Source organism: Schistocerca cancellata, chromosome 1 (genome assembly GCF_023864275.1).
Source record: "Schistocerca cancellata isolate TAMUIC-IGC-003103 chromosome 1, iqSchCanc2.1, whole genome shotgun sequence".
Lineage (NCBI taxonomy): Eukaryota > Metazoa > Arthropoda > Insecta > Orthoptera > Acrididae > Schistocerca > Schistocerca cancellata.
This window is the reverse complement of record NC_064626.1, coordinates 1,226,428,086-1,226,451,792: the sequence shown is the minus strand read 5'-3', so window position 1 is coordinate 1,226,451,792 and position 23,707 is coordinate 1,226,428,086. Positions and strand designations below refer to the sequence as shown.

The 23,707-nt window shown below is 45.4% G+C and overlaps 1 protein-coding gene across 1 annotated transcript in view; it reads right to left on the bottom strand.

The window, feature by feature from the left end:
• The window catches only part of LOC126094749 (toll-like receptor 4), a 150,948-nt gene that overhangs the window by 21,118 nt on the left and 106,123 nt on the right, over nucleotides 1-23,707 (bottom strand). Inside the window, exons 9-10 of the mRNA XM_049909303.1 lie at nucleotides 14,326-14,538; nucleotides 8,610-8,717 (exon numbers count right to left, since the gene is read on the bottom strand). Of these exons, the coding sequence (XP_049765260.1) occupies nucleotides 8,610-8,717; nucleotides 14,326-14,538 (321 nt within the window). The remainder of the gene's footprint in view (nucleotides 1-8,609; nucleotides 8,718-14,325; nucleotides 14,539-23,707) is intronic.

Below are 23,707 nucleotides of genomic sequence, written 5' to 3'. Positions count from 1 at the left end.
CCCACACCATGATGCCGGGTGTTGGCCCTGTGTGCCTCGGTCGTATGCAGTCCTGATTGTGGCGCTCACCTGAACGGCGCCAAACACGCATACGACCATCATTGGCACCAAGGCAGAATCGACTCACATCGCTGAAGACGACACGTCTCCATTCGTCCCTCCATTCACGTCTGTCGCGACACCACTGGAGGCGGGCTGCACGATGTTGGGGCGTGAGCGGAAGACGGCCTAACGGTGTGCGGGACCGTAGCCCAGCTTCATGGAGACGGTTGCGAATGGTCCTCGCCGATACCCCAGGAGCAACAGTGTCCCTAATTTGCTGGGAAGTGGCGGTGCGGTCCCCTACGGCACTGCGTAGGATCCTACGGTCTTGGCGTGCATCCGTGCGTCGCTGCGTTCCGGTCCCAGGTCGACGGGCACGTGCTCCTTCCGCCGACCACTGGTGACAACGTCGATGTACTGTGGAGACCTCACGCCCCACGTGTTGAGCAATTCGGCGGTACGTCCACCCGGCCTCCCGCATGCCCACTATACGCCCTCGCTCAAAGTCCGTCAACTGCAAATACGGTTCACGTCCACGCTGTCGCGGCATGCTACCAGTGTTAAAGACTGCGATGGAGCTCCGCATGCCACGGCAAACTGGCTCACACGCACGGCACAGCGGACACACCAGGAACCGCGGTGTTGGCCGTCGAATGGCGCTAGCTGCGCAGCATTTGTGCACCGCCGCCGTCAGTGTCAGCCAGTTTGCCGTGGCATACGGAGCTCCATCGCAGTCTTTAACACTGGTAGCATGCCGCGACAGCGTGGACGTGAACCGTATGTGCAGTTGACGGACTTTGAGCGAGGGCGTATAGTGGGCATGCGGGAGGCCGGGTGGACGTACCGCCGAATTGCTCAACACGTGGGGCGTCAGGTCTCCACAGTACATCGATGTTGTCGCCAGTGGTCGGCGGAAGGTGCACGTGCCCGTCGACCTGGGACCGGACCGCAGCGACGCACGGATGCACGCCAAGACCGTAGGATCCTACGCAGTGCCGTAGGGGACCGCACCGCCACTTCCCAGCAAATTAGGGACACTGTTGCTCCTGGGGTATCGGCGAGGACCATTCGCAACCGTCTCCATGAAGCTGGGCTACGGTCCCGCACACCGTTAGGCCGTCTCCTGCTCACGCCCCAACATCGTGCAGCCCGCCTCCAGTGGTGTCGCGACAGGCGTGAATGGAGGGACGAATGGAGACGTGTCGTCTTCAGCGATGAGAGTCGCTTCTGCCTTGGTGCCAATGATGGTCGTATGCGTGTTTGGCGCCGTGCAGGTGAGCGCCACAATCAGGACTGCACACGACCGAGGCACACAGGGCCAACACCCGGCATCATGGTGTGGGGAGCGATCTCCTACACTGGCCGTACACCACTGGTAATCGTCGAGGGGACACTGAATAGTGCACGGTACATCCAAACCGTCATCGAACCCATCGTTCTACCATTCCTAGACCGGCAAGGGAACTTGCTGTTCCAACAGGACAATGCACGTCCGCATGTATCCCGTGCCACCCAACGTGCTCTAGAAGGTGTAAGTCAACTACCCTGGCCAGCAAGATCTCCGGATCTGTCCCCCATTGTGCACGTTTGTGACTGGATGAAGCGTCGTCTCACGCGGTCTGCACGTCCAGCACGAACGCTGGTCCAACTGAGGCGCCAGGTGGAAATGGCATGGCAAGCCGTTCCACAGGACTACATCCAGCATCTCTACGATCGTCTCCATGGGAAAATAGCTGCCTGCATTGCTGCGAAAGGTGGATATACACTGTACTAGTGCCGACATTGTGCATGCTCTGTTGCCTGTGTCTATGTGCCTGTGGTTCTGTCAGTGTGATCATGTGATGTATCTGACCCCAGGAATGTGTCAATAAAGTTTCCCCTTCCTGGGACAATGAATTCACGGTGTTCTTATTTCAATTTCCAGGAGTGTACATTGCGCATAAGAACCACGAAGATAAGAGTAATTAGGGTGTACAAGGAGGCACATAGACAATTATTTTTCCCTCGCTTCTTGTGAGTGGAACAGGAAATTAAATGACTAATTGTGGTACAGGGTACTTTCCGCCACGCAACGTACAGTGGCTTGCGCAGTATCTATTTAAACGCAGCATATATACCGTTAAGCCAAAACACTATCAGTTCTTGCTCAACATCGTGTTAGTCCACCTCTGGGGCGTAATACAGGAGCGATTCTGTGTTTCATGGATTCGTCAAGTTCTTGGTAGATTTCCGTAGGTATGTCGGTCAGATGGGTATGCACAGGTCACGCAGTTCCCGTAAATCACGGGCCGTTGGTTTTTCGGTTCACACCTGGCACCCAATAGAGACTAGTCCTGCTAATTTCAGAACAGGCTAATTTTATCACAAAGGCCTCAACGTGCAGCAGCACAATTCTGGCATTGTGACACTGGGAGTTACCCTACTGGAAAATATCACTACCGTCAATGAATACAAATATGAAAGCATGCAGGTGGTCCGCAATAATATTCACCTAGCCTACATCTGTCTTGGTACTTTCAGTTACTACTGCAAATCCCACGGAGGTCCTGGAAATATTCCCTATACTTCATAGCTTCCAACTGAACCAATCACCCCCCTTCCCCCATGGCAAGTGTCTGTGGCCCGGTGAATGTCCGCAGCTGCCGTTCGCTTTCGTGGCGGCTCATTCGGACATGACGACCGACTTGGTGTAACAAGAAATATGATTCAACCGACCGTGTGACACGTTTTCATTGATCCACCGTCCGAACTCGATGATCGTGTGCCCACTGTAATTGTAATCGACGGTTTCGTTGGGTGAACATGGTAAGACGCAGGGGGATCGTCTGCGAATAAACTCCATCTTAAACCGTGTGCTCCGATACCCTTGCACCTGCGCCTGCGTTGTGCTCTGTCTCAGACCTGCACAAAGGGCAGGTGGCCTATCCTACCTTAAAGAGCAGGGCTAGCCTCCGACCTCCAAGTTCACTGAAGAATCATAGACGTTCTGCATCTTGTCTCCTGCTGGTGGTTTCATTGTCCTTCAGTCACTTCCTGTAGATGCTCACGACAGTTCCAACACCAACATCAGACTAGTCCGTTCCCAGGAGCAAGGTCATAACAATCTGGCCTTTAACAAAGTCGCTGATGTCAGCAGGTTTCCACACTTGCACCTCGTATCGTCGATAGGATGAGTCCCCTTTAGTCTCTGCTCCTCATATATAATTCTATTACCGCGTCACATGCTCGCAACGCCTCCATACACCATTTCATCTACATCTACATCTACATTTATACTCCGCAAGCCACCCAACGGTGTGTGGCGGAGGGCACTTTACGTGCCACTGTCATTATCTCCCTTTCCTGTTCCAGTCGCGTATGGTTCGCGGGAAGAACGACTGTCTGAAAGCCTCTGTGCGCGCTCTAATCTCTCTAATTTTACATTCGTGATCTCCTCGGGAGGTATAAGTAGGGGGAAGCAATATATTCGATACCTCATCCAGAAACGCACCCTCTCGAAACCTGGCGAGCAAGCTACACCGCGATGCAGAGCGCCTCTCTTGCAGAGTCTGCCACTTGAGTTTGTTAAACATCTCCGTAACGCTATCACGGTTACCAAATAACCCTGTGACGAAACGCGCCGCTCTTCTTTGGATCTTCTCTATCTCCTCCGTCAACCCGATCTGGTACGGATCCCACACTGATGAGCAATACTCAAGTATAGGTCGAACGAGTGTTTTGTAAGCCACCTCCTTTGTTGATGGACTACATTTTCTAAGGACTCTCCCAATGAATCTCAACCTGGTACCCGCCTTACCAACAATTAATTTTATATGATCATTCCACTTCAAATCGTTCCGCACGCATACTCCCAGATATTTTACAGAAGTAACTGCTACCAGTGTTTGTTCCGCTATCATATAATCATACAATAAAGGATCCTTCTTTCTATGTATTCGCAATACATTACATTTGTCTATGTTAAGGGTCAGTTGCCACTCCCTGCACCAAGTGCCTATCCGCTGCAGATCTTCCTGCATTTCGCTACAATTTTCTAATGCTGCAACTTCTCTGTATACTACAGCATCATCCGCGAAAAGCCGCATGGAACTTCCGACACTATCTACTAGGTCATTTATATATATTGTGAAAAGCAATGGTCCCATAACACTCCCCTGTGGCACGCCAGAGGTTACTTTAACGTCTGTAGATGTCTCTCCATTGAGAACAACATGCTGTGTTCTGTTTGCTAAAAACTCTTCAATCCAGCCACACAGCTGTTCTGATATTCCGTAGGCTCTTACTTTGTTTATCAGGCGACAGTGCGGAACTGTATCGAACGCCTTCCGGAAGTCAAGGAAAATGGCATCTACCTGGGAGCCTGTATCTAATATTTTCTGGGTTTCATGAACAAATAATGCGAGTTGGGTTTCACACGATCGCTGTTTCCGGAATCCATGTTGATTCCTACATAGTAGATTCTGAGTTTCCAAAAACGACATGATACTCGAGCAAAAGACATGTTCTAAAATTCTGCAACAGATCGACGTCAGAGAGATAGGTCTATAGTTTTGCGCATCTGCTCGACGACCCTTCTTGAAGACTGGGACTACCTGTGCTCTTTTCCAATCATTTGGAACCTTCTGTTCCTCTAGAGACTTGCGGTACACGGCTGTTAGAAGGGGGGCAAGTTCTTTCGCGTACTCTGTGTAGAATCGAATTGGTATCCCGTCAGGTCCAGTGGACTTTCCTCTGTTGAGTGATTCCAGTTGCTTTTCTATTCCTTGGACACTTATTTCAATGTCAGCCATTTTTTCGTTGGTGCGAGGATTTAGAGAAGGAACTGCAGTGCGGTCTTCCTCTGTGAAACAGCTTTGGAAAAAGGTGTTTAGTATTTCAGCTTTACGCTTGTCATCCTCTGTTTCAATGCCATCATCATCCCGGAGTGTCTGGACATGATGTTTCGAGCCACTTACTGATTTAACGTAAGACCAGAACTTCCTAGGATTTTCTGTCAAGTCGGTACCTAGTATTTTACTTTCGAATTCACTGAACGCTTCACGCATAGCCCTCCTTACGCTAACTTTGACATCGTTTAGCTTCTGTTTGTCTGAGAGGTTTTGGCTGCGTTTAAACTTGGAGTGAAGCTCTCTTTGCTTTCGCAGTAGTTTCCTAACTTTGTTGTTGTACCACGGTGGGTTTTTCCCGTCCCTCACAGTTTTGCTCGGCACGTACCTGTCTAAAACGCATTTTACGATTGCCTTGAACTTTTTCCATAAACACTCAACATTGTCAGTGTCGGAACAGAAATTTTCGTTTTGATCTGTTAGGTAGTCTGAAATCTGCCTTCTATTACTCTTGCTAAACAGATAAACCTTCCTCCCTTTTTTTATATTCCTATTAACTTCCATATTCAGGGATGCTGCAACGGCCTTATGATCACTGATTCCCTGTTCTGCACTTACAGAGTCGAAAAGTTCGGGTCTGTTTGTTATCAGTAGGTCCAAGATGTTATCTCCACGAGTCGGTTCTCTGTTTAATTGCTCGAGGTAATTTTCGGATAGTGCACTCAGTATAATGTCACTCGATGCTCTGTCCCTACCACCCGTCCTAAACATCTGAGTGTCCCAGTCTATATCTGGTAAATTGAAATCTCCACCTAAGACCATAACATGCTGAGAAAATTTATGTGAAATGTATTCCAAATTTTCTCTCAGTTGTTCTGCCACTAATGCTGCTGAGTCGGGGGGTCGGTAAAAGGAGCCAATTATTAACCTTGCTCGGTTGTTGAGTGTAACCTCCACCCATAATAATTCACAGGAACTATCCACTTCTACTTCACTACAGGATAAACTACTACTAACAGCGACGAACACTCCGCCACCGGTTGCATGCAATCTATCCTTTCTAAACACCGTCTGTGCCTTTGTAAAAATTTCGGCAGAATTTATCTCTGGCTTCAGCCAGCTTTCTGTACCTATAACGATTTCAGCTTCGGTACTTTCTATCAGCGCTTGAAGTTCCGGTACTTTGCCAACGCAGCTTCGACAGTTTACAATTACAATACCGATTGCTGCTTGGTCCCCGCATGTCCTGACTTTGCCCCGCACCCGTTGAGGCTGTTGCCCTTTCTGCACTTGCCCGAGGCCATCTAACCTAAAAAACCGCCCAGCCCACGCCACACAACCCCTGCTACCCGTGTAGCCGCTTGTTGCGTGTAGTGGACTCCTGACCTATCCAGCGGAACCCGAAACCCCACCACCCTATGGCGCAAGTCGAGGAATCTGCAGCCCACACGGTCGCAGAACCGTCTCAACCTCTGATTCAGACCCTCCACTCGGCTCTGTACCAAAGGTCCGCAGTCAGTCCTGTCGACGATGCTGCAGATGGTGAGCTCTGCTTTCATCCCGCTAGCGAGACTGGCAGTCTTCACCAAATCAGATAGCCGCCGGAAGCCAGAGAGGATTTCCTCCGATCCATAGCGACACACATCATTGGTGCCGACATGAGCGACCACCTGCAGATGGGTGCACCCTGTACCCTTCATGGCATCCGGAAGGACCCTTTCCACATCTGGAATGACTCCCCCCGGTATGCACACGGAGTGCACTTTGGTTTTCTTCCCCTCCCTTGCTGCCATATCCCTAAGGGGCCCCATTACGCGCCTGACGTTGGAGCTCCCAACTACCAGTAAGCCCACCCTCTGCGACTGCCCGGATCTTGCAGACTGAGGGGCAACCTCTGGAACAGGACAAGCAGCCATGTCAGGCCGAAGATCAGTATCAGCCTGAGACAGAGCCTGAAACCGGTTCGTCAGACAAACTGGAGAGGCCTTCCGTTCAGCCCTCCGGAATGTCTTTCGCCCCCTGCCACACCTTGAGACGACCTCCCACTCTACCACAGGTGAGGGATCAGCCTCAATGCGGGCAGTATCCCGGGCAACCACAGTCGTAGTCCGATCGGGGGATGCGTGGGACGAGCTGGCCGTCCCCGACAAACCCCCATCCGGACCCCCACAGTGATGCCCATTGGCAACAGCCTCAAGCTGTGTGACCGAAGCCAACACTGCCTGAAGCTGGGAGCGAAGGGATGCCAACTCAGCCTGCATCCGAACACAGCAGTTGCAGTCCCTATCCATGCTAAAAACTTGTGCAAAGAACGTCTGAACTAATCTACAGAGAGCGCAAACAAAACGACACAAAATTGAAGCGGTTATTAAAATACAAGATTGCCTAGTAAATGCAGTAATGCTGCCACTTGTGCACTGCTGACACACTGCTCGGCGGCGGAAGGAGACTACGCGATTTAACACTATTCGAGTACTAAAACGTGATGCTACAACTCTCAAATACTATAATACGCCCGAAATTTATGAATTAAACAATGCAAGTATCAAAAACACGCAAAGAAATTAAGAATTAAACTATGTAACAAATGAGTGAGCTAGGAGTATACGACTTGCTGCTGCAGCTGCTTATCCAACGGCGGCAGGGAGCACACTGACTGTGACCAACCGACACTGGCCGTTCAAAACAAAAACAGTTGACAGACGACTACGCGAATTTACACTATTCAGGTACTAAAACGCGATGCTACAACTCTCAAATACTATAATACGCCCGAAATTTATGAATTAAACAATGCAAGTACCAAAATCACGCAAAGAAATTAAGAATTAAACTATGTAACAAATGAGTGAGCTAGGAGTATACGACTTGCTGCTGCAGCTGCTTATCCAACGGCGGCAGGGAGCCCATCTCATGATGGGCAGTAGCCACAATATTTCGACTCATTGGTGTAGATTTCCAATTGAAAATCGGTTGATCGATGTTTAAGAAACTACTGGAACTAATTATACGTCATGAAACGGTTACTCACTAACACACACTGACAGACAGGTACCTTCTAATATGAATGATCTCTCATTGTTTGTCATAGGGTGGTATTCATAGGCGGATTATGCGAGTTTCGTTCTACTTCTCTCACATAATCGTAGTCTCAAAGTTTACCTTCTGCGAGGGATGATGCATTAAAGTTTATTAAGATCCATAATTAATAGAGAAAATATTCTGTTTGAATATGTCGGTGTATTAAGTCACGTGCTCAGTCATGTATTTTACAAGGCTTTAATAAACAGAATTTTTAGATAATGCTGGAGGCATGGAAAAATTTCTTTCTCCCTCGCTATACTTCCTGGTGCCAATTTAATTTCCATATGCGTTAGTGAAATCAGCACCAAGTAAGTATATTTGCAAGCTTCGACAGACATCTCAAATCTCAACGGTATCTGACGTCTTGAATCCTTCTCAAAGGAACTCTTTCGGCATCCAGCTTAACTGACTTAGGCCTATCTTAAATCTTAATTGCCTTAAGCGGATCTGAACTTCGATCCTCCCTATGAGGTGATTTCTGACTTAACCACTATGCCTCCTCGATCCGTCACTGATATCTCTTTGTGTCGCATGTTAAAAGAATTCTTAAACTGAGGCGAGTTCCTATACAACGATATTGATGTGACAACAGGAAATACAGATAAACTGCTGCCCTAAGCAGTTTCGCAGAGCGGTGAGTTTAACTGCCATACTCACCTATAACAGACGAAGGCGTCGTACTTGTAGCTGGCTGGATTGCGCCTCTCAGCAGCCATTCTCTCGCGTCGCATTTTCATCAGGTGGATAACGTACGTTATTTCATATCTGTAAGAACAGAAACATTGGTTGTACATCACGGAGAGTGTTGTACCTTGAGACAGCGATGTCCTAGAGAACAGATACCATCGGCAGAATGAAATTACAGTGAAATTAATACCCCTAACTGCATACAGGCGTGGATATAAGTCAACGGGGACAGTTGAAAGTGTGTGCCCCGACCGGGCCTCGACCTCGCGCTCTCTTGCTTACAAGGCAGACGCTATATCCTACTGAGCAACCTATGGCACTGAGAACAGTGCGACTGCAGGGACTAGCTAGCGCACGCCTCCCGGGAGACCCACATTCTCACCTTATATGTCCACACACTGCACTCGTAGTGTCCCTACCCAAGCCGGCCGCGGTGGTCTCGCGGTTAAGGCGCTCAGTCCGGAACCGGGCGACTGCTACGGTCGCAGGTTCGAATCCTGCCTCGGGCATGGATGTGTGTGATGTCCTTAGGTTAGTTAGGTTTAAGTAGTTCTAAGTTCTAGGGGACTGATGACCACAGTAGTTAAGTCCCATAGTGCTCAGAGCCATTTTTGTCCCTACCCAATACACTCATTACACGTGGAATACATTCGTACCAAGTCCCATAAGAGTTCCGGTAATATGTGTGCATCGCGCAAAAGAAGGTCATGGCCGCTATTGCCACAACTATATACTCATATGGATATGTGTCTGTTCTTTCGGACATGTCCGAAAGAAAGGATACCATCTTCATATATCTAAGGCTCACCGGCCATTTGACCATCATCTTCTGTGCGGATGTACAAACAGTGCCTGAACTCTTACGGGAATCGGTCAAAAGCCGCGAGTAATGAGTATAATGTGCAGGGGCACTATGAATGTAGTGCGGGACAGTAAGTTGGGAATGTACGTCTCAAATGAGGAGTTCCAGCGATAAGTCCCGGCAGGCACACTATTCCCTCTGTCGTCAGTGGCTTACTTCGATAGAGCATCTCCCATGGAAGCAGAAGATCCCGGGTTCGAGTCCCGGTCGGAGCACAAATTTTTAACTGTCCCCGTTGACTTATATCAACGCCTGTATCCAGTTAGGGGTATTAATTTCACTGTAATTAATATATTCCGTTATTTAATTTTTAATTATGACATTCACTTTTTATGTGCTGCAGTCTTCTGCAGTCTTATACCGGAAAATTAAGGTTTTTCCAAATTTAAAAGCATGTTTCAAAGTGCAGCTAGGTCATGTCACGTACCTAGGAACAAATATTCTATTGAAATTTAAAAGCATTACAAACGAGAAAACCTTGTCAATAACGTATTTAGTCGTCTATCTATTACAATATTACTCTACTACACACCAATACTGAGTAAGTGAAATGGAATTAAGAGGAACTATTGTCTAAATGCAGTTGCAAGTTCAATAAATTATGAAACTTAAGGTACTTGAAAGCAACACAGATATTCTTTTTGAAGTCAGGCAAATTTCTTCAGACTTTAATGAAACTTAATTTAAACTGTTGCACCGGCAACACTTTCGCAACTATGGGTGCCTACAGAAACGGCATGGCACATACAGGGTGTTTCAAAAATGACCGGTATATTTGAAACGGCAATAAAAACTAAACGAGCAGCGATAGAAATACACCGTTTGTTGCAATATGCTTGGGACAATAGTACATTTTCAGGCGGACAAACTTTCGAAATTACAGTAGTTACAATTTTCAACAACAGATGGCGCTGAAAGTGATGTGAAAGATATAGAAGACAACGCAGTCTGTGGGTGCGCCATTCTGTACGTCGTCTTTCTGCTGTAAGCGTGTGCCGTTCAGAACGTGCAAGTGTGCTGTAGACAACATGGTTTATTCCTTAGAACAGAGGATTTTTCTGGTGTTGGAATTCCACCGCCTAGAACACAGTGTTGTTGCAACAAGACGAAGTTTTCAACGGAGGTTTAATGTAACCAAAGGACCGAAAAGTGATACAATAAAGGATCTGTTTGAAAAATTTCAACGGACTGGGAACGTGACGGATGAACGTGCTGGAAAGGTAGGGCGACCGCGTACGGCAACCACAGAGGGCAACGCGCAGCTAGTGCAGCAGGTGATCCAACAGCGGGCTCGGGTTTCCGTTCGCCGTGTTGCAGCTGCGGTCCAAATGACGCCAACATCCACGTATCTTCTCATGCGCCAGAGTTTACACCTCTATCCATACAAAATTCAAACGCGGCAACCCCTCAGCGCCGCTACCATTGCTGCACGAGAGACATTCGCTAACGATATAGTGCACAGGATTGATGACGGCGATATGCATGTGGGCAGCATTTGCTTTACTGACGAAGCTTCCTGACCGTCGAGGAAGAGCGGAAAAATTATTGAGGAAGATTCTGGACTCGTCGATGATTTGAAAAGCGAATTGCTAGTAGAGGAACACTAAACATGTTGAACAACGATGTGAAATACCTACAAATAGAATATATTCCTTAGTAAAATTGACTCTCCGTCACGTTTCGATTTTAAATTAAATACAGTTAAAATATAATTTTTAATGTTTGTTTGCCGGCCGGGGTGGCCGAGCGGTTCTAGGCGCTTCAGTCTGGAACCGCGCGACCGCTACGGTCGCAGGTTCGAATCCTGCCTCGGGCATGGATGTGTGTGATGCCCTTAGTAGAGATAATCTGAAGACTGTGTTGACGGCCGCAGTCATATTTGACAAATTAGGCTAGATAGGTTCAAGTAGTTCTAAGTTCTAGGGGACTGATGACCTCAGATGCTAAGTCCCATTGTGCTCAGAGCCAGTTTTTAATGTTTGTTTACGCATGCTAAATATCCAGAACCATCACTCTCGAGGAACGTTTCAGGAGGAGATTTGTTTCGTAAACTCATTCGAATGGAAACTGATATACTTTGCAATGCTATGCAGTGATATTTGCCGGCACAATACAAACAAGAGGCAGCCCATAAAACCAAAAGACAGGTATTTATCTTTAACACAAACTTCAGCAACACGAAACGCCTTGTGTGTAACTTGTGTATACTTTCTGAGGTACACTGGCAGTCACGTTGCTGGTCACTAGGATAACGCTCCATTCGTTGCCCAACGCAACAATAATTTCAGTAAATACATTATTTATAGCAAATAGCTCGACTATTGCAGATAATACTACCAAAATAATAAGAACCTCCCAATGTCTGAGGAATCGAAAGCAGGACATATATTTTTGAAGAACAGCTATCTATATGCAAGGCTATCAACTACGCTACGTCTTGTACATGACAGCAGCAGCTAAGTTACATTACATCATCATCATCATCATCATCATCATCATTTAAGACTGATTATGCCTTTCAGCGTTTAGTCTGGAGCATAGTCTCCCTTATAAAATTCCTCCAAGATCCCCTATTCAGTGTTAACATTGGTGCCTCTTCTGATGTTAAGCCTATTACTTCAAAATCATTCTTAACCGAATCCAGATACCTTCTCCTTGGTCTACCCCGACTCTTCCTGCCCTTGCTTCTCCCATGCGTGTAACATGACCCCACCATCTTAGCCTGTTCACCCTGACTGCTACATCTATAGAGTTCATTCCCAGTTTTTCTTTGATTTCGTCATTGTGGATACCCTCCCGCCATTGCTCCCATCTACTAGTACCTGCAATCATCCTAGCTACTTTCATATCCGTAACCTCAAGGCGTCCGATACAGTTCCCCACAGTCGTTTAATGAACAAAGTAAGAGCATATGGACTATCAGACCAATTGTGTGATTGGATTGAAGAGTTCCTAGATAACAGAACGCAGCATGTCATTCTCAATGGAGAGGAGTCTTCCGAAGTAAGAGTGATTTCAGGTGTGCCGCAGGGGAGTGTCGTAGGACCGTTGCTATTCACAATATACATAAATGACCTCGTCGATGACATCGGAAGTTTACTGAGGTTTTTTGTGGATGATGCTGCGGTATATCGAGAGGTTGTAACAATGGAAAATTGTACTGAAATGCAGGAGGATCTGCAGCGAATTGACGCATAGTGCAGAGAATGGCAATTGAATCTCAATGTAGACAAGTGTAATGTGCTGCGAATACATAGAAAGAAAGATCCCTTATCATTTAGTTACAATATAGCAGGTCAGCAACTGGAAGCAGTTAATTCCATAAATTATCTGGGAGTACGCATTAGGAGTGATTTAAAATGGAATGATCACATAAATTTGATCGTCGGTAAAGCAGATGCCAGACTGAGATTCATTGGAAGAATCCTAAGTCCGAAAACAAAGGAAGAAGGTTACAGTACTCTTGTTCGCCCACTGCTTGAATACTGCTCAGCAGTGTGGGATCCGTACCAGATAGGGTTGATAGAAGAGATAGAGAAGATCCAACTGACAGCAGCACGCTTCGTTACAGGATCATTTAGTAATCGTGAAAGCGTTACGGAGATGATAGATAAACTCCAGTGGAAGACTCTGCAAGAGAGACGCTAAGTAGCTCGGTACGGGCTTTTGTTGAAGTTTCGACAACATACCTTCACCGAAGGGTCAAGCAGAATATTGCTCCCTCCTACGTATATCTCGCGAAGAGACCATGAGGATAAAATCAGAGTCCACACAGAGCCACACAGAGGCATACCGGCAATCCTTCTTTCCACGAACAATACGAGACTGGAATAGAAGGGAGAACCGATAGAGGTACTCAAGGTACCCTCCGCCACACACCATGCAGCGCGGTACAGATGGGCCCAACGTTCTCTTCACCCAGGAGTGTTGCACATGCCCTCAATTAGACAATCGGCTGAGACGTGTTTGGATGCAACCCGGTCAGGCTGAACGCCTTAGATACACAGTCCAGCGAGTGCAACAAGGTGTAGGTTCCCTGCTGTTTTGGAGTGGCATTACGTGGGACCGTTGTACGCCGCTGGTGGTCATGAAAGGCGCCACAACGGCTGTTCGATACATGAATGCCATCCTACGACCACATCGGCAGGGTATTGGCGAAGCATTCGTCTTCATGGACGAGAATTCGCGCCCTCATCGTGCACTTCTTGTGTATGACTTCCTTCAGGATAACGACATCGCTCGAATAGTGTAGCCAGCACGTTCTCCAGACATGAACCCTATCGGACATGCCTTGGATAAATTGTACAGGGCTGTTTATAGACGTGTGGGACACCAACCACTCTGGGGGACCTACCCGAGACACCAACCACTCTGAGGGACCTACCCCGAATCGCCATTGAGGAGTGGGACAATCTGGACCAACACTACCTTGATGGACTTGTGGAACCTGTGCAACGACGAATACAGGCATACATCAATGCAAGGGGATTTTCTACTGGGTATTAGAGGTACCGGTGTGTATATCGGTCTGGACCACCACTTCTGAAAGCCTCCCTGTATGTTGGCAGAATATGCAATGTGTGGCTTTCATGAGGAATAAAAAGGACGAAAATTATGTTGATGTTGATCTCTGTTCCAATTTTCTGTACAGGTTCAGGAACTCTCGGAACCGAGGTGATGTAAAACTTTTTTCATGTGTGTATTATGCTCGTAGGATACTGACGTTCAGCCGTTCATCGTCGAACCGTTGCGTCAAGAAGCACGCCAAGAGAAGCTGAAGAAGCGCTTGTAATGGGCAGATACAACGTTGTGGCCGAGACTCACCTGCGGAAGTGGCAGAAGGCGCCGATGCCGCCGAGGAGCGCCAGCACGGTGACGGCAAGCAGCAGGTAGAGCGCGACGTTCCGCGGCGATCCCGGGCAGCTGGAGCTGTCCTCCAGCGCCGACTCCAGCAGCAGGGCGTGGCCCGCATGCTCCTGTGGGCCCGTGCACAGCGGCTCCGTTGGCCGCTCCACTCGGGGTCCATCTAGCGAGTCACTGATCGAGGGTGTCAACATTAATACTCACCAAAGGAAGCACTGCGAGCGCAACTGCTTTGCTACGTGTAATGTGACAATGTGCTGTCTAGTGAATGTCAGGCATAGTGAAGGCGCAACGGTAGAGAAAGTGGACCCTTATGCCATCTGTGGGCCAGAATCGAAGGCAAAGCGCAAGTGCTTCCGCCTGGTGGCAGCTAAAGTAAAGAACGCTATGCGGGAGACAGTGCCTGGCTTGTATTGCGAAATAACAAAACAATTAAACTTAGTAATATTGTTACGTGTAGTAAAAATATAAATGTAATATTACTTTAATATATGAAAATGACTGTAATTGAATATTCTAATGCTATTGTATGTTTAATTGTAAATAGAGAGCTTGGTGTAATGTAAAATAATGTTTACGTGTGGGGGGGGATCCACAAGAATTAGAACAGTGTACAGGTTGGCGCGTAATATTGGCGGTAGAAGTACGTTGGCGTAGCTCTGAGGCAGAACAAGTGTTCAGTGGCGTAAAAGTGACTGCCAGTGTGTGCTACGGTAACGTTGCTAATAGAGCATTTAGAAGTGAACTGAAAACAGATATGGACTTCGTTTATCGTATGGCTACAAACTAAATAAACAATAAGGCTTGTAAGACGCGGTATTTCGACGGAGATGGGCTGTGAGCGGCAAAATAGTACGGTTTCCTGCACAGAAGTACATGGCACTGCATGGTGCAATGCTGTGTTAACTGCGACGAGTTGCTTGCGCCAACTGCGAGGTGTGAAGGGACCAGTAGCCGCATCCAGCGGGGCATTGTGATCTCAATAACTGATGGGGTCCATTGGTGAGCTCACTTCGGTAGCAACGAACTAGAAGTTAACTAACAAGAGTATTATTATGAACAATGGTTCTTATACCGACGCCATTACCAGTACATTTATAATTTGTGAATCAGTATGTGTAATAGGCAAACCAAGTTGACTACAGTGTGTAGAGTTTGGAGGCAATAATAATTTTGTGGTTTAAATTGCATTCCCCGAGTGTAATCAATTATTTAAAGGAAATAGCTCATTATTACTCCATATCCAGTGATTTATATGTGCTGCAACATCAGTGAAAAGTTATGGTGCGTGAGTATCGGCGTACCTATTGCTGCCACCACAGTACACATTGTGTCTTCAGCACAATGTCAATAACATTAAATTCAGTAATTACAATTTGTGTAGTTTACATTAACCTAACGCAAGTTCAAGTGTTTATCATGTGTGTTTATGTATTATGAAACGATTTCAGGCTGTGGTATTGTTTTAAATGAATAATGTTCTCGCCAGCCGGTGTGGCCGAGCGGTTCTAGGCGCTTCAGTCAGGAACCGCGCGACCACTACGGTCGTAGGTTCGAATCCTGCCTCGGGCATGGATGTGTGTGATGTCCTTCGGTTAGTTAGGTTTACGTAGTTCTAAGTTCTAAGGGACTGATGACCTCAGATGTTAAGTCCCATAGTGCTCAGAGCCATTTGAACCACTTTTGAATAATGTCCTCCTGCTAGGCAATATCAAACATCCAGAAGATTCGATCGGTCCGTTTACACAGGCCATATTTCACGGCAATTTATGTACTACTCTACACAATTTCGGGATTGCAGCGGGTTGACGCAAGTATTTTACCACAATATTTCGGCTGACAGCCATTCAGCCATCTTCAGGAGTGCATTTATACAGCTGATTGCTAGAGCATGTCGCTAACTTTATAACAGAAACTGGCACGAAGACGAATCCGCGTAGGGTGTCGCTGTATGAGAGCCCTCGAGTTTAGCGTCCTTCTCGAATAGCGCTCCATCTAGGCCTATGGCGTGCAGGAACGAACGTAATTATGATGCTACATGCACACTTGTCGAAATGTACGCCAGCGCGAATAATATTCATGTCCAATGAATGGAATTAATTCAAGCAAGCTGAATTTCGTTGGAAACTTTTTTTGAAAGTAATTCAGTCCACGAGAATATCCTCTTAAGTGGAGACGAGCGGCAGTCTGTCGTTTCTGGATGCCGTGGTCAGTCTGACAGGGGATGGTTCACTAGGGCATTCTGTGAACCGCAAGCTCCCGCAATCATATAGGCCTGTATTTGCAGGCGTCTAGCTGCCACAAACGTGCACAAACTATGGGTGTCCTTCGAACTTTAGTGCATCGGGCACATTTTGCTTCCGATAGAGACTGCATTGCAAAAGTGCTGGAACACCTATGATCTGTGTACAAAGAAAACGGATGTTCCCCACATCAGATCAGCACGCCGTGACCACTCAAAGGGCCAAGAGGAGAAGATGCTGTTCAAGTCCAAGTGTACCCCCCCCCCCCCCTTCACCAGTTTCTCGGCAATATGTTAAAGTAAACTTCCATCACCTACAAAGAACCTTACGCTTCTTGATTCGGTAGGGGGTGATATGCGACGTCGGAAGGCTGGAGTCTACAGAATGTCATGCCAGTGTGGTAACGCTTACATTTTTGAGCTCAGACGCAAGCGAAAGTTACGTTGTACATGATATCTCATCCGCCTTCGCACACCTGTGTCCGCCGGCCGGAGTGGCCGTGCGGTTTGTAACGTCCCTTAGCAAAAGACATATTTTGTAGTAAAGAGAAAATATTATGCATCGTATTCAGTTATTGTATGGAATTATGTATTTTTTTTATTATTATTTATATTAGATAATATCTGTGTCGGCGAGTACTGAAACCGCACAGACGATAAATATCATACAGAGATGAAAAATATCCCTAGTATAAATAATACAGAACGAACAGTAATTTCTTTGTCTTCTTCTTGGATTTACGTGAGAAGGATAGCCTGTGACGTGATATTGTATGCTAGCGTAGCATTCTTTTGTCAAGTTTGTAAGAGGGACGCCATTAGGCAAGATTGTTAAAAAGGTGTGTACTACTCAAATTGTTTAAATGTTTGAATAGAGTTATTTAGTGAAACCTTGCATTATGATTCATGTCAAGCTTGCCTGGTATTTTATCCCATCCCTTTAAAACATTTTCAGTTGTTTAAATATTATTCGTGGTGCAGAGCGGCGCTACGAACGAGCTAGCCGCTGCCGCGGTTCATTTAAATTGCAGTACATGAAACCTATCATACCGCAAAGAAGCGGTCAGGTAACAGTGAAGTGAAAAATTATTTCTTTCAGCTTTCGAAGTTGCAGAGCAGAGCAGCAGATTTTATGATGTGTTTTACAGGCTGACGCGGGCTGCTGATAATATAGTACTAATAGTGAAAAGAGATAATTTATTTTCATCACATGAAAGAAATCTTGCTGTGCGTAGTTCTGGTCTGGCAACCTTATAGTAAAAACATCATCTTTCTCCGATAATAGTCTCATGTTCTTGTGCTAGTCGTGGTAATTATTGGTGGTTTACGCTTAACAAAAATCCACTGCAAAACGTTGAACAATCTTTGCGAACTGTAACATCAGTATTTCATAACAAAGTAATTTTGATTTTTCAATAATTATAAAGTAGGGAAGATATGTTGATTTTTTATAGTGAGTTACAGTAACCAAAAAATGTTCCTTTAATGGAAAGCCAGATACAGAACAATAAGAACCCAATATATTCTGTTTTGTTGAAAATTAATGATTATAAAGAAATTCTTGGCACAGCATTACTAAAAGGTATTTCGCGGCTCTTTTCGTATATGCGTTGTTACGCAAATAATAATAATCACAATAATAATAAAACAAAAACAAAATAAATAGAAAAGAGTAATTTACGAGTATACGCGAAATTGGCGCCCAAAAACGCGGGGCCCGAATTTGCAGTGGCCACGAAAATAAGAATATTTTATGTACTTTCTTTGAGTGTTTATTATTATATATATGTATGTATTTAGTGATAAATGTATGTATGTGTATCATGATTAATGCTATGTATTAATGAATGTACAAAAATTTTTCATGAAAAACCGCACCACTGCAAGCAAGTTAGAGGAAACGATCCTGATAGTACTGAGAAACTGTAACGACTACATAATCCGGGGGCAGCCGATCCCCGAGATCAGATAAATAAAAGGTAAGACTACAGTGTAGTTGTCCTGTTTGTAGAAGCTTAACTCCAGTGAAGTGATCTCATATCGCTAGTGGTGTGTAGTTTTATGTTAGTGTTTATGACAGGACAAAGTTGATTGTAGATAGTAAATTTTTAGTGTGCAGTGTATTGTAGATAAACTAACATATTTTGTGTGCAAGTGAAAAAACTGTCAGATCTTGTGTTCGAGTAGGTAATTTATGAATATGGTTAAATTGCGTAGTCAACGTCCGAGCAATATGGATACTGAGGAACAGCCATTAGTTAGTGCAGGAAATGTAGAAACGGGTGCATTAAGCAGTACAAGTACTCTCTTTGAGGATATACCATGCGCAAATGTGGGGGCAGAGGCACAGGAAGTGGTGCCACCGCCCACCAGTGCTCAAGGAGAGGTAGATAAAGAAATTGCACCACCTCCAGAAGAGCAGGAACCAGAGAGTGGTAATCTGCCTGGTGGGTATTCACTTCAGGCGATATTAGAGCGCGTGCTGGATTACCAGGCAAAATTCGCGCAACAGCAAGCTGAGCGAGATCGCCAGCAAGCTGAGCGAGATCGCCAGTTAGCAGAAAAGTTACTTGCCCAGCAAGCTGAGCGAGATCGCCAGTTAGCAGAAAATTTACTTGCCCAGCAAGCTGAGAGGGACCAGCAACTTGTGCAATCGTTAGAACATATGAAAAAAGAGATTGCCTGTATGAAACAGAATTATGAGTCGATACCTAAGGCCGTGCAGGAGTTGACTGTCCAGGTCAACAACCTGCAAGTAGCAAACAATAACATGGTAGATGAAATAGGTGTCTTAGCCAACCGATTAGAAAAGCTAGAAGTAGATTCCACACAGCTTGTAGAGCAGAAGTGGAACGAACAAGCGACTAAAATTGAAACCGAATTCAACTCATGGCTAGAAGCGAAGGAGAGTGAGATTGACAAAAATATTAATTCTAAGGTACAAGCAGCCATAGCGGATAGAGATTCCGAATCGTTCAGTACCGCAGTAAATAGTCAGGTACAGAACGACGTCCAAACCATCAAACAAATACTCAGTGAGGATATTCCGCAGTGGCAAGTGAATATTAACAAACGGATATCCGACTTAGAAAAGGGTTTAACACAAAGTAGCAAACATCTTGAACATGAAACTATGTCGCCAACAGCCAGTGTTTTTGGCAACGCACAAACTTATACGCGACGCAACAATGGTGAATCTTTAGGCGATAATGCGAAGAGCTGTAGCTTCGGTTCGGAGCACACAGCCTATGTCCCAGGAGCAAACCAGTATAGCCCAAAAATATTAGTTGAAGAAAGTTTGATAAAAAATAGGCAGTTTCAAACGTTTACTACTGAACGGAAGTCAGTACACCCAGTAGTATTCATAAAAAGCTTTAAAAATATCTTGCCTAGTGTGTGGAACGAAGCACAGAAAATTCAATACGTAATGTCATACATTCAGGGTGATGCAGCGTTGTGGGCTACGGAAGTAGCAGACAGCTGCATGACATATGAACAGTTCGAAAGGGCGTTTTTGTCGAAATACTGGTCGCCTTGTATACAAGAGCGGCTAAGAAAAGAAGTATACAATCCCGAACCGTACTCACCCCGTCTTGGGAATCTGAGACGGTATTTCGAGAAGTACATAAACAAAACGCGTTACTGGGACGAGCCTATCTCACCAAGAGACATAATAAGACTCCTAAAATCACATTTACCCCTTCATATCAAAGAGAAATTAATACACGTACCAGAAAGCGACATGGAACATTTCCTGTCTGTTCTAGATTCAATAGACTTAATCCAGGAAGACGCAAAAGCAGCGTGTGATCACTCGCGGAACAATGGATCAGGGTGTAAACATGACAGAAATAATAGTGCACAAAACCACAACCATGGAAATGGTGGGGGTGGTAACAAGCGGCAAGAGCATTCGCGAAATTGTAATAATGGGAGAAGTCAGAACGGGTATGGGCAGCCGTCCCACAATAAAAAGCGTCGATTTGACGACCGGTACGATTCCGGATTGCCAGGGACCAACCGCTGGAAAAATGCGCGAGGTCAGTGGCATAGCAATTACAATGACGGTAATCGTAATTGGAATCAGAATCAGCGACCAAGCCCAGAGCGGCAGGGTAATGACCGGTACGATAACAACAGACCACCACTGCAGAACGCGCCTATTGCGCAGTCGTGGCGGCCCACAAACCAAAGCGTAAACATAGTAGAGGTCGCGGATAATAGCCGTCCAAGTACCTCGCAAGCAAGCCATCCCACAAACTAGAATCGGCCTCGATATGCTCTCCATCGCTGGCCGAGGGGTGGAGTGAGAGCAACACGAATAACAATAGTATCCCTGGAATACATATGCTGCGATACAACGACGGTATCAGTATGGATAAAGATCTACTGACCGAACCGCATGAATGTAAGAAAGATAGCAACGAAAATGTGCAAGCCATAATAGAAGCGAAAATCAATGATGTTGCAGTGAATATAATCATTGACACAGGTGCCTCAGTGAGTGTAATGAGTACAGAGTTGTTTAAAGCGCTAGGGAAGGGACGTAGTATACCGACTTTCCCGGTTAATAATTGCAAGGTGTCTGGAGCTATAAGTGCACTGAGCCAGTTAGTTAAGCACCAGGTACAGGTGGAGATTTGTAAGGAGGGCGAAGCCATAGTGAGCTCGTTCCTCATTGTTAAAGGGTTAAAGGTGGCCTGCATTCTGGGAGTAGATTTTCTCCGTGAGAGGGACGCAGTGATCGACCTCTCCTCGGGAAAACTAAGTATAGTTAATAAAGGTAGGAGGATTGAGTTGTCTATGATGAAATCGAAGGAGGTACTTGTGCCATGTTGCAATCGAATTAATATCAAAGGTAGGAACCCCTGGGTACTACACTTTAATGATTATTCACCTGTGACGGATCTCTATTATCCAAATATAGGTGATAGAAATTTTGAACCAAAGGTTGATGAATTTCGAACCAAAGTACAGGAATCTGAAAGTTTAAGCAACATACAAAAGCAACAGTTGACGCAGCTGTTATCAGAATATAACATGGTATTTACCGACCGACCAGGAGTAGTCAAAGGGTACCACTATCACATAGAGGTGATGCCTCACAAAACATACTGTCGCGCATCTTACTCCATCCCTTGGTCGAGGAGGGAAGTAGTGGCTAAAGAGATTTGAAAGATGTTAGAGTGGAATAGTAAAGTTATTTATTCAGTGACATGTCTGATGTAAATAGTAGTGGTAAGATGATTTCAACTGTGTTTTAGAGTATAAGTATGTTAGTATTAAGAAAGAATTTATGTATAGTTACAATTTTGAGGAAGTAGAATCAGTAAACTGAGCAATAATATGCAAATGGAAGACTTTGTTTACAGACAGTTAGTGTCATTAAAATACTACATGCTCTTCAAGCAATGAATAATCTTTTGTTGATAAAATAATGATTAATTTCTTGAACCATTTTGTAGTAAGTAGGTACAATTAATGATGAAATCTCATATAAATATGTAGCAGATGTAATTGTGTTAGAATTAAGGAACCCTGAGAGAGAGTCTATACTAGCCAAAAATTGACTTTGTAGTACGAAATAATTATGTGATGTAATGTTTACTGCCAATAGTGATCTGAGAACGACACTGGAGCAGAATCCAATAAAAAACAAAACCGTTCCGTGTAACCTATGCTTTGTATGTATTAATGCTTCAATTGAAGCCTGTGTACTTGGTACACGTTCTTGAATATTAATTACGCGGTACGCGAATCAAGTTACGCGGAAACTACACTGTAGTCCTGTAGGACGGACCGTTAGAAATAATACTAGTACTAAATGAAGTATTTATTGAACAATATGCCCAAGTCAAGCTGTCATGCACATGGTAAAATCTGTTTGCTAGATGGGTGATAACCTGGCAAGCTACACTAAAAGAGGAAAAGAAAGCTATGTACAAAAAAAAAAAAAAAAAAAAAAGAATCACACACCTTTAAATAATTACAAAAAAGCAATATATGCCTAGTAATAGTATTAAAAGTGTGTAATGAGAAGGTAACACAATGGACTCAATGTAGATGAGAGTGATTATGCTAAGAACAGTTGTCATGCATTAAAAATAAACTGTGTGCATAAACAATCTAGGAAAGGACGGAATATTGTGTGTAGTAGGGACAGAAAATGACTGTTGTATCTGCACCAATATATACGTCGGTATAAGTTAAGTGTTGAGTGACTAACTGTCATAGCGCAGTGCTCAACGAACAGTACACTGTGAGTAAAAACGGTAGTTAGTGATCCGTTCGGAGTCGATTCAAACAAACATCGCTCGACGGAGACATTTAGTAGGTGTGTACTGAAATATTTTCGCGTGTTGAAAGACGCTCTGGCAGTGTATCAACCGTGAGAACAAGTGAAAGTGTGTAGTACAATGTGCGTGTGACGAACCCTGAATACCAGTGTCACAATGCCACAAGAAACCTGTTATCACGCCAAAACGTCCTGTGCATACCAGCGAAGCGACGGCGTAATGAACAATAAACGCTTTTAACCAAAGTGCATTTTCTTCCACAGCTAATAAGTTGTATCCTTAAAGACAGTACACCGTTGTGGAATATTTGTTTCATGCGTTACGACGGGGAGCCTTGCGGAGAAGCAGAGACGGGTGCCGTGCCGCCAGCCAGCCGGTCGCAGGAAACCACTGCAACACGCCGACATTGGTGAATGGTTCGGCGCGGTTCGCGACTGCTCGGGCGCCACCGCAGCACGCCGTCGATGTTGCTGCTAGCAGGTCGTCGACCTCAGCGGTCGTTGGCACGCCGCGCTCCAGACGACGCTACGCAACAATTGCTTCGCGCCGCCCGCTCCGTACGACATTGTTGACGTTCAACCGAACATTACCAACTACGTTGTTCATGTACTAATACGAAAATGATTTATTGAACACGAAATTACGTGACAAACATTTTTTTTTGCTGAGTATAAATCAAAACATTCACTTGTTCGATGATATATGTCATATGTTTTCGTCATATTAGTGACACAAACTGACACGAATGCCATACAACGGTAGAACATTTGTCGTGAGTAAGTGTAGAGACAATCCATTACATTGC